The 12809-nt window shown below is 34.5% G+C and overlaps 1 protein-coding gene across 3 annotated transcripts in view; it reads right to left on the bottom strand.

Annotated features, from left to right (window-relative positions):
• Positions 1-12809, bottom strand: part of LOC576983 (striated muscle preferentially expressed protein kinase) — a 76977-nt gene that overhangs the window by 17294 nt on the left and 46874 nt on the right. For all 3 annotated transcript variants that reach the window (XM_030974215.1, XM_030974216.1, XM_030974217.1), the window contains 8 exons: positions 11933-12217; positions 10403-10684; positions 9864-9948; positions 9185-9385; positions 3407-3545; positions 2049-2248; positions 1181-1333; positions 488-533 (listed from right to left, as the gene is read on the bottom strand). In XM_030974215.1, coding sequence (XP_030830075.1) covers positions 488-533; positions 1181-1333; positions 2049-2248; positions 3407-3545; positions 9185-9385; positions 9864-9948; positions 10403-10684; positions 11933-12217 — 1391 coding nt within the window. The remainder of the gene's footprint in view (positions 1-487; positions 534-1180; positions 1334-2048; positions 2249-3406; positions 3546-9184; positions 9386-9863; positions 9949-10402; positions 10685-11932; positions 12218-12809) is intronic.

Here is a 12809-nt window from a genome sequence, read left to right as displayed (position 1 = left end):
TATCATTTTGATGATTCCAGAACCTTGCAGTACACACCAATACTTATATGCTAGATGATCAACCTTTTCTGATCGATTCCACAACGTTTCTTTCACAATGCAATCACATGATCATAACTGGTCTTTACCTTTAATAATGGAAGGTGCACATATAAGTTTGTAGAGCCAGAAGGGTGTTAAATTAAATGAATTGAGTTTATGGCTATCAGGGGATAATGTATTTTTACACTGGCAGATTTAAGGGGGACATTTACCCCCCCCCCCCATCTTGAAAACCCAAATAGGCCTACTAAACCCCAATTTTTGACCAAAAGACATATTAAATAGTGTGACACCTTGGGGGGGGGGGGAGGGCAAAATTATGTGATTACTTATTGGCATGTCTTATATTGTTAAGAACTATGCGCCCCTTCCCCCCCCCCCCCCCCCCCTTCCCAAAAAATTAAGTCATTAAACTTCCCCTGATTATTACGTAGTATTTTTATACCTTCAACCATGGATGCTCTGATACTTCTTTTAGTCCTGGCCTCTTACTGTTGATGGAAAGAACCAAAAAAGAATAGAAAAACATGATCAAATTAGGTTAATGTATATGTATTTTTGAAAACACAAAGAATGACACAGTACTGTAAGTTTACAAATATGACACTACAGTAATAAAAACCAATATTGAAAGTGATGAAGTAGTTTTAACAAATACCAAAGTTGAAATTGAGATTAGCTGGATTTCACCTATACATGCATTTGTGGAATTGCTTAGCTTTAAGCATTCACTGTGTTTATGTTTACACTTTCCTTTACTAGAAGCAAGTAAAGAGGAGTTGAGTTGAGATGACTTAAGTCAGTATGGAGTCTGCCTGTAGAACCAAAGATTCTGGGTTCAAATCCAGCCCAGGCGAATGACTCGCATAATGTCATCATCCCCTGTTTCATAGATGCAGGCTAGGTTCGGTCCCTCTCTGTCCCTAGGATAGGATGAAAGGTAGGAACTCACTGCACACTCTGAGAAAGAGAAGGGGTACTAGCTGATCCATCTGCCTATATAAAAAATGTTGTTCACTCTTCCTTTTCTAGGCATAAGTAAAGCCAAATCCATATTCATTTCATTAATTAATTTAATCTATGATCATGATAATAATATTCATAAACACCATAGCACATGGTTTAGCAGTATACTCACTCTGCATTCATTTCAAACAAGAGCCAGATAAAATCCTGAGCTTCATCTGAGATGTCATCCCAAACCTCATCATCAAAGTCCCACTGACCACCTCGGACATTGAGAAGGGTCTGACGGTCATCTTCACCAGCAAACGGAGATATACCACTTAGTCTGGGATGATAATATAAGAGAGAGAGAGAGAGAGAGAGAGAGAGAGATCATTTGAGCAGTTGAAATGAAGCTTGAGCATGATCACAATGATAAATGTTGATTAAAACTGAAAACCTGACCTACAATGAAACACTCCTGATCCAAGGGGTATTGCTATAATATTCATGATTACTCATGAACATATACCAGCAGAATTAAAATAGAGCTTGATAATGTAATCTAATAACTCTTTTTTCAATCATGAGGGAAATCTTTCATATTCAATATGTAATATTATCATATAAACAGGTTAGATTAACTTGATGGGAGGCAGAGAAAGGAGGAAAATCAAAGGGATATGGAAAATAACACAAAATAAACTTATAATTATGCGAGTTCAAATTTGAGAGAGAGAGAGGGGGGGTGGAATATTTGAAATAATAGAATGACAGAGATAAAGAGAAAGACATGTTGACAGTGTGGGCTGTGAAAATAAGAGGGAGAGAGGGAGAGAGAAACAAAGAAAGAGAAAGAGAGGGAGAGGGAGGGAGAGAGAGAGGGGGGAGAGGGAGAGAGAAAGATAGAGAGAGAAAGAGAGATAAAGAGAGAAAGAGAGAGAGAGAGAGAGAATGAGAGTATAACTGTTTTAACTAATAATAAAGAGAACTAAAGCTGTCATGCAATAGAAAATAAGAACTAAACAATAACAAGAGTTCCTATGCACATGTACACTTACAGAATAAATGCAATGACACCAACGCCCCATACATCTGCTCCAGTGGATACAGGTTGCTTGTTGACGACCTCAGGAGCCACAAACTCTGGGGTACCAAACTTACATGTGATATCCTCTCCTTCCTTCAACACAGCTGCTAGACCAAAATCAATCAGTTTGATGTCATCAGACTCTGGGGCCACCAAGAGAATGTTCTCAGGCTGGTGGTAAAATAACAGGAAGAATAATGTAAAGTATTAAATTTACAGGAAAATCTCAATTTTACACATTTTTATGTTATTCAGTATTTTAAATTTTTAGTACCGAGCAATTGTTCCTACTATGTATTATTATTATATATTGTAACCAAATTTTATTATCTGTAAACAGTTATTTTACATGGTGAATAAAACAAACAAACAAACAAACAAATATACGTGGAGCAATATACATGCATTTCAGTTCAAATTTCCTATTCAGTATTAGCCTGATAATATTGGTATCACCGAGGAGACTTTCATTTTAAAACCTGATAAACCAAATTTGTGTGAGATGTTCATCACCATACAGTGCTCCATACAATAAATTTTGCAGTTTTTACATTTCAGGAAGAAATACTAGACTATTCTTAATCTGGGCATAACAGTAAATGTCTAGTTTTGATGCAAATGTAATCATGAAAAGTTTAAGCACGAAAATGCAGATTAATTAATTTGATTGACTGTGAGAAAATTGTGTGATATAGAAGTTTGGCAGTGGAAATTCATAAGAGAGACCTGGGGGGTGTTTCACAAAGACTAAAATCGAAAGATTTTATGCATGGCTGATTGTCAACAAAACAGAGTTAAGTCGTTTGTCAACTCTGTTTGTTGCTACGGCAGGCATCCAGTGGAGACAAATTTGTTTAATAAAATTATGCAAATGCAAGCATTACTTAAACAAACAGAACTTTGTTGTTCCTGGCTCATTTTTTCTGATTGAGGTGTCATATGAGAGAGCAGAAAATGAACTTTCTAGAAATGTGATTTTCTCTTTGAAATTCAGATACCATCCGCCAAATGACTTTTTGGTACCCTTTCTTCAAATTGATTTTAATCACTCATGTGTGAAATATGCATCATATGAGTTGCATCAAATGAAGAGTAGGATCTACGCATTACAAACATGTTTCATTTATTAATTATAATTGTGATTAAGTTATGATAAAAAATTGACAATTCTCGGTTTTGTTTTTTCTGGGACGCACTGTATACTATGGTAGGCGATTTATGCCCTTAAAAAGTTTTGAAACAAATGTAGAATTAGAGGGAAAAATCCTTAGAAATTATGATCTTCAGATATTTTTTCCTTCAATAATGAACTATTAATTGAGGACTTACCTTCAGATCTAGATGGACGACATTCCTATCGTGCATGTAGATGAGACCATCGATGAGCTGCTTGAGGAAACCAACAGCTTCACTCTCTGAGAAAGAATCTCTCTGGACGATACGTTCAAACAACTCTCCTCCCGTCAAACTGGTAGATAGCAGCAAGTCAAGGAATAGAATCAGCAAATTATAAAGAACAAGCAGCTGCTTGAACGTGAATTATATCTTTGCCTAATTGATATATGACCAATACAGAAGAAAAAAAAACGAGTTCATGTAGTGGATACTCAATCAAATCTGACTGTAGTATGATAGAAGGATACCAGGAAAATGATAAGAGATTTCACTTTGACTATGCTAAAACACCAATTCTATGATTTCCTTCTGATGAAGTTTGGATATCAATTGAATTTTTTCAAAAGCATGATCACACTAATGGCTATATGTTTTGATCATAAGCACTCACATGCAAAAACAAAATGTTCAAACAAAGTAAAATTATTGTTACAGTCGACTTCATAAAAGTCATTCCCAAGACAATTATATGCAATGATGTATTACTCCCCACAGCTCAAATCCATTGCTTATATATTTCTAGCTGATTTCGTTAAAACGATAAACGTATTAAGTCACTGTTCTCATGCAGAATTAGATCAAATTTGCCCTTTTAGGAGGCAGATGCCGGGTTTCCTAGAAGATATGGTTTCCTGATTCATGATAAAGACAGCATATAACTTCCTAACCACAAACACATAGCTTCCTTGATATCCTTGACCCCCAGAAGGACATAGAGTACCGAAGCTGTGACATCATAGAAATCCATTTTGAAAATTTCTCAATTTGAACTTCATTTTCCACAAGAGCATAAAAAATATTGTCCATATGTCATAAGTATTGGCTGAGATATGACCATACAAATAAAAGCATTTCAATAGGAAATCACTGTTATTTTGCTCAAGTTCATAACATTACAAACCAGAGCAAAACAACGGTGATTTCCTATTGAAATCTATTTATTTGTATGGTCATGTCTCCGCCAATACTTAACATATTCAATTGTTTTTCACCATTTGGACATTGTTTTTGATGCTTTTTTCTGAAAATGAAGTTCAAATTTGGAAACTCTAATTATAGTTTCTTGATGACGTCACACTTGACCACTCTATTAAACCTTTGATACATTATGTGAGTTATTGCCCTTCTAACTCTAAGCAAACAAAGACAACACCAATAAAGTGTAACCTTCCAACTCCTATATCTACATTTGCTCCTACAGTTGAGCACTGTCAGAAATTGCAGTTTCACTAAACTTGCTTATATATATATATATAGATATATATATAGTTGTATGTCATTAAAATGAGCCTGTCTTTTGAACACACATATGAGACTGTAATCAACATATTCCAAACTGAAGTTCCAAGAAGTTCAACGTAAGCATAGTCACCTTCAGTGTTTAATGGGCCAAATACCTTTAATATTCTCTATAGAAAAAATGTAGTACTGTTTGCTCTAGATATACAGGACCTTTTATTATTCAGACATAAATCTGAAGTAGTTTCCTGTTATGTGCAGATTTTTTTACTTGTGAATGTCATAATTGACCTTTGTTCAGTATTAAAAGCATGAGCGCTTTAGCCATTCCCACAAAGCAATGTCAACTTTACATTTAGACCTATAATAATATGCAACAATGCAACATCAAAATGATCAGAAAAGAATTTATTAGAAGATGAAAAAATGGCAGAGAAAGAAAACTTAATGCAAACTATCATTTTGCAAAATGGGAATTACTATTTATCTTAATGTGAATACTAGCTGTAAACTGCAGTGTGGACTATAGTTTATACACAAAGAGAAGTTATCATACTACATATTACTGATCTCAAGCCTGTCTAAAAGAATATGCTCAGACAAACATACATACATACATATTCCTAGCGTAGTTGATACCAAGAATGTAATCACAGTCCTAACAATATTCCAATGCTTGTAGACTCCTTACAGTGAATAAATATCCACTGACATTAAATCAGATATGACGTATATCCTCTACATATACTATAAAACAGTGTAAACTCACACATGTGCCTATCAAATTCAAATGAAATGCATGTACATCTAACCACTACATGTAGGGTATATATACACATATAGGTTTCTCATTACCTATTAATCATTTGCCGTTAAAAAAAAGGAAAATCTGTGTCACGCGGAAAGGTGGAGTGCTGAAACAACAACAGGAAACTAGCCAGAGTAGTTGAACAAAGAATTCTAGTGACAATTGGAGTAACATCTGACATTCTGCTGGTAATGTGATGCTGCTGACATATTGAATGATATTACTGATTGAATTTATTTTGCACAATGATACAGAACCATAGGTCAAGGAAAACAAAAGCAAAACCAAGACAAGAGAGAGAGATAGAAAGGAAGAGGAAAATAGAGATAGAGGGAAAGAGAGGGTGACAGAGAGAGAGAGAGAGAGAGAGAGAGAGCATGGACCTTTCTGTTAATTAAGCCATGGTGAGAGACAGAGAGAATGACTGCAGAGAGAGAGAGAGAGAGAGAGAGAGAGAGAGATAGGACTACGGAATAGTAATTATAAGAGATAGTCAATAATCCAACAGGCTGACATTCAAATTAACAGACTTAATATCATTTGCCAACATGATATCCTTCATCAAAGTGGCAAAGCAAAGTGGACATACACATAACACAATGCAATCCACTCATCTACCGGTAAATCAAATACCAAAGTATTTTACATCAGTAAATAAAATCAGAATGCAAATAAATAATCATAAGCAGACAATCTCTGTGACATATATAAGTACAATTCACTAAATGATTTATCTCAGCAAACATATATTCTGAAATCTATAGGGTATAATTGTGCCCACTTACCATGAATGTCGTCCTTATACTTCCCTGAATGGAGCTGGAATGAGCGTATTAATGATTGACTTAGTTTAAACAACCTAAACTGCTCAATTACAATTCGGTTGCTGTGAACCACAACTGATAACATTTGTTTAACAAGGTCATTTGATAGGTATACCACTAGCTATATGATCGATAGTTTGCCCTTGGTGTCAGTCAACAAAGTTAATGAAATTTGATTGTTTAGCTGAGAATAGTTCGATTTAAGCAGCTACTGGGTGGACTTTTCAGTAAAATACCTACCCTAATATTTAATGAATTTAGTTTTTTTTAATTATTCTTTTCTGGGGGCAAAGGTTAGGTTCTGCAAAACTGTTAGTACTCACAGACTACTAATATGCCCTTTTAGCTTCATTTTCTCTTATATAGACAGTAATGAAAATCACTAAAAGCCTATATCCTCTAATAGAATCCTTGTCTGTATTTGTTTATGACTGCATATTCTCAGAAGTATTCTCAGTCTGTATATATATGTAGGCACAAGAAATTCACAGGGAATAGGTTCGCCTTGACCCAATTTACAAAACATGAACAAAGACTATCTAGGAGTCAGACTGAAAGATAGCTATGTCCTCATGTCCTCACAGGACAATCATAGTTTTTAAATTTAAGTTTATGAAACCTTGAAGTTATAAACAATGCTCTACTAAGCTAACTATGACAAGGATTCACACAGGGCCAAAAAATAAGTATTCAATTTTTTTTCAAACTACAAGTTGGTCAAGTATTCATTTTAACTACAAGCTTGTGTAATCTCAAAATTTAATTGCATCCGCATGGCACATAACTTTGAATACTTACTGGGCATCATCGCAATTGGGATAAAAAAAAAAACGCAACTCCCATTTGCACATAGTGACCTGTGTTACAAGCACATGGTGTCAGGCCGACTTACCCGGATGTTCCTTAATTTTCTATGCTAATTTCTCAGCCCATATACATTTTTTTAACCAAAATTGTTTAGCATATGTCATTTATTTGTAATCTTGAATATTCAGTGTAAAATTTGTTGTATTCTGTGAGAATTTAATTTCTACATTTAGCAGAAAGTTTTTTCTCTAAGATATGTTGTGGTTTGCAACTTCGAGTTAAGAACTCACAGTTTCATAACTACGAGTGCATCTACAAAGTCCTAAATGCAAGATTACTTCAAAGTTTAAAATGACTTAAACTTCAGTTTAAGGAATATGTCATGGGAACCCCACCATTATTTAAACTAACTAATGTTAGCTAGTTAATGCCCTTAGACAATATCATGATTATCACAAAACATAACAGATTAAGATTATAGCAACTAGAAACACAGGAACACAGCTGATTGCAATGTTAGCTGTTACTAGATAACAGACAATGATAAAATAAACAGCTCCTTCAAAGAAGGTCAGTAGATTTATTCGTTCTAAGTTGAATTGAGCTGCCTAAATTAAAGCCCATCTAAAGATATTCAAATGAGTGTAGAGTGTACAAGTAATGAGAATGACTGTATTATAAAAGTAAATAACATATCATCTGTTAGAAGAGTAAATGGCATCAACATTATCTAAGTATAATAATGCCATTCTGGATCTCAACAGAACATTGATCAAATCAAATCAAATCAAATCAAATCAAATCAAATCACTGATATATGATGGAAGTATTAAAGATTACAATTATGCATGAAGACCATTGTAGCTATATTCTAGGGCAATTTAATGTTATTGATGAAGTGTGAAATATATGTAATATAAATGCAAATACTTAATTATCTGCTTATGAAAAGAAAAGATAACTCACCTAGCACCTAGCAGAGCCTTGATTTCAATAGAGAATGAGGAATACAAATATCATCTTGGTTTTATCCCTTCTACTGGCTTTTACATGAAATCAAAAGAATGATTCTCTCCAATAAGTCATGAAGATTATACCAAGGTAATCCTGTATTTGGATGTTATCTACTACTCTATGTTATACATTCTAATGTTGAATTATTCAGTAGCACTCATGCACAAGCAAAGTGAGTTCAGAGCCTTGCTAAGCTTTGCACAAGTGATTGTAAAGCTGATTCCTTTCATACATGCTGACAGTGTAAACACACACTTTCATAACCTGCCACTTCTCGCTATCCTTTGTTGATTATTGTGCTTACTAATACAAATACTGTAATAACTGAGTCTGCCACTTTTCCCTCTCTCTCTCTCTCTCTCTCTCTCTCTCTCTCTCTCTCTCCCTTTCTCTCTTTCTCTCTATCTGTCTAAAATCTCTCTATCTCTCTCTCTCTATCTCTTGATCTCCTTTTACAGTTATGTCTAGCACTCTAATTCCTACTTAAACCCTTCTTTTGTTGACTGACACTGACATGACACATATCTTAGTTGGCTGCATTAATCATATCTTCTTAACCCTTTCAGTGCTGCTAATGGGTTTCAATAGCCAAAATTCTAAATGGTATTTATCAGTTTCGGCTTTTCGATTTAAAGTTTGTATCCGTGCTTGAAATTGGTTTATGAATTGTAAAGTTTGAAATTCATAGAACACTGTCATCATCATGAGAATGTACAATGCAAAAATCATTTTAAACTTATGTAATGAAATCTTTGCTATGATACATGTTTAATTTTGTTTTAATTAGATCACATTGCCTCAATATTGCAATTTACATGTATAAGGGAAATAGGGTGAATTATAATGTAATTGAAATCTTTCAAATCAACTAAAACACAAATTCAATACCTACTACATTGCAATTAAAAATTATGTCTAGATTATGTTATATGTCATTGCAATGTTTGCACATTTCAACAGTTGATGCACAAACTTAATGAAATCATTAAAGATAAAGACATAAAACTAATGAAAGGATACATCTCCATCGCCATGACAACTTCTCTCTTGGTCTCATAGGCATCAAAGAGCTTGATGAGTCTCTTATGATCTAAGATACCCATCACAGCTATCTCATTCCGGACCTCTTCCCACATGCCTGCCTTGACACGGATCGTCTTGACGGCACACTCGCTACCGTCTGCTTTAGAGATACCTTTGTGAACAACTCCATAGGCTCCTCTGAAATAAGACAAAGTTAAGATTAAACAAAATTATTATCCTTTTGGCAAGAGAAATATGAAGTGCCTTTCCACAAGAATGTCAAATGCCATATATTCTAAACTGAATGACAAGCACCACTAAAATAAATCTTACTTATAAAGACTAGCTTGAGAAATATATACCTTTAAAACATTTGTTCCTATTCTATCTTAATCTTATAATGTATAATTTTATGATTGCACCATACTCTTACTATATAACTACTAGTCAACATCTGTTCATAACTTGGAGGATTGTGGAGTAAGAGTCATTTTCAGGGTAATATGTGTAAAGCACCATGAGCGTCAGAACCTGGCTGATACCGGCGCTATATAAATAACCATATTATTATATATCAATTGAGCCAACCTGTTGCTAGAAAGCAAAAAATGTGAAATAAAATCCTTCTTGATGGCGATCACAGAAATCTGATGAAATACTTTCTTTCCATATTTACCTTCCAAGCTCAGTGAGGAGTTCATATTCATCTTCAACGTGTATGTCTTTCTTGATAAAGACTCTCCTATATCCATCAGGTCCAGCTAATTATCATCATGGAATAGAACAAAGATGAGACAGACAGGATGATCAGAACTAAGAGGTGATAAGGAGGGTCACCTTTATATATTTTGTATTAAATGTGATGTAATTTTGTCATGTGTGCAAAGGTATGTCTTTCCTTTTGAAAAAAAAATCAGAGATCAGATAATGATGAAGATAAACAATAATTAACAAGAATAAATCAACTAAATCTGTCATCGATATTGATCACAGCATTACTCTGTTATTGTTTCCTTTGAAACTAGCTTCCAGTAATAGGAGAGTCTATAATCCATTTTAAATATTAGATTCCAACATACATCAAACACTGGAGTTTTCAAACTTAGAAATCTTAAAAACATTGGTATTAATGGGAAAAACGTTAGTATTAATGGGAAAAACTTTAATAGTTCTATATATTCTATTTTTCGGATCTATCAAGGGACAGGAACATACATGTGACATAGATTTCAGCTGAATGCGAGACACTGCCAGCTATGTTTGATGCTTCCAGCGTATAGACTCCGCAATCCTCTTTGTCAAAGTTGTTGATCTCCAGCGCGAAGCCCTCTTCTCCTTCATAGAAGAACTGATACCTCTCAAAGTCTTCGATGACTTTGCCATCCTTAGACCAGATGACCTCTGGCTCTGGTATACCGTCTATACTGCATTCCAGCCGAATGGACTGACCGATCGTTCCCTCCGTGTCTTTATAGGTCTCAACAAAATGAGGGGGCTCTGTCATGGCGAAAATATAACAAAGATATTAACATTTATATACCGTTTATGAACATTGCTATTTTTATACTTATGAAATTTGTTAGATAAAGAAATAAAGAGTAAGGAAGAGACTCAAAACAATTGATCAAGTCTAGGATAGCCCTACTTGGGATTAATAGGCTTATTGTTTTCATTGGAAGACAATTGCTCAAAATATTCAGAAGATCAAACATATTTATTCAGAATTCATGCAAAATCTCCACAATGTACTAAGAAAATGTGATCACATTTTGGAAATCATTGCCATTACTCATTAAGTCCATGAGAATCTGTATCGTACATCACATGAGCTTTTCCAATTGTCATAATCACTAAAGTGATAGTAGTCTTAAACCATTCGGCAAGGCTTTGACAAAAAAAAGACTTCCTGACTAAACATCAGCACATGATGATGCTTACAATGTCTAGGGCCTTGACAAGTTCTTAAAAAGAAATCCCTATTCATACAGACAAGAGACAGATTAAGTTGGGATCATAGATCAATTTAAACGTACTATTCAGCCCTGATTTATTAAAAGGGCAAATATAAAAGGAGATTAAAATAGAGAGGAAGAAACATGACAAGGACAGACCACCAGTTTTAGTGGTATTGCTTGAGTGGAAACTGAAGGACAAGATTATTCAGAAGTGGTATAGCTGATCTAATTTTAATTCAACTTACATTTTACAGTCCCTGCAGATTTTAGAATGTTGTTATATCACAGGTAACCATGTCATGGAGACTTTTATTACATAAATACATGTACTATAAGTTTAAACTTCAGACAAGATGTTGCACAATTTCATCTTTAAAAAAAATGAAAAATATCATTATTTTGACACTGTTAAATTTGTTTACATATTAAAGATTTGGAAGGGTATAGATTTTGTTTCCCTTCCTTCCAAAGTACAAGAAGTTGGGTAGGGAAATAAACATAAACTAGAAGCATGCTTATGTATTTGAGATTATCTTAAACATGCTCTAGTGACAATTACTCTATGCTTTATTTCATCAAAGATAGAATGTGATGGATAGGGTTGTGATTGTGCCATATATTAGGTTTAGGATTAGGCTTAGCAAAAGTGCTAGCTTCAGGGTTGCAGTTAGGAATGTGGTTCATAGTAGATCTATGGTTAGTGTAAGAGACTAGAAATGGAACAATATTGCTGGGAATAGCCACTGAAATCTTCCAGGAGCCAAAGGGTTGACACCAGTACACATCTCACCTGCGACATCAAGATAGAGTCTACAACTAGCCTCTCCGTGTTCATTGGTAGCTATACACCTGTACTCCCCTATCTCACTACTAGTGACCTTTACGATGTCTAGCGAGCAGACTCCATTAGCTTGAGAGGAGACCTTGAGGTTGTCTGAGTTCTTGAGGATCTCTTCCTCCCGCATCCAGACCACCTTGGGTTTTGGGTCACCAGACAGGGTACAGGAGAGGGTCGCTTTGCCATCCTTCACAGCGAAGACCTCCTCAGTGGTCTTCACAAACAGGGGCTGGTTTCCTGCAGATAAGAATGGGGAGATTTCTTTCTTAAAACCATGAATTCAGATCTTAGAATGAGGTCATCTATTTATATAGCAAACAATCATTTCTTCTTTCTAAACATCATCGGCCTACCTAAAGACTAGATTTAACACTATTTTTCATTTAGTTTACTTGTAAAATATTAATGGAATATACACGTATATCTTTTTCATTACATACCAGAACAAATTTATAGAGAGTCTTTATGCCCAAAACATGAATATTTCTTGCACTATTCATTAGGTTATGAAAATGAAATAAAGTTTTAAAAAATATGATAGGAAAATGGCACTATTAATACTGGCCTTCTTTTTTATTTGAGACAATAGCACATAATGCTTAGAACACTAGTATTCAGCCTAGCAATGAGAAGCATTGGCTAAAGTGCCATTTCAATTTAGTCACTCATCTGTTGCATAGAACCATGTATCTTATGAACAGAAATTGATTTACAACATTTATATATGTACAAAATTTATACCTAGTCCTGAGTAAAAGTGTTCAAAAAAATTACCAGCTACAGTACAGTATTGAGTGCTGTAATATTTAGGACATCACTAATGAAGTTT

This window comes from Strongylocentrotus purpuratus, unplaced genomic scaffold (assembly GCF_000002235.5).
Source record: "Strongylocentrotus purpuratus isolate Spur 01 unplaced genomic scaffold, Spur_5.0 spur5_scaffold_7, whole genome shotgun sequence".
Lineage (NCBI taxonomy): Eukaryota > Metazoa > Echinodermata > Echinoidea > Camarodonta > Strongylocentrotidae > Strongylocentrotus > Strongylocentrotus purpuratus.
Note: the sequence above shows the minus strand (reverse complement) of the source record. Positions and strands in the feature narration are given on the sequence as shown.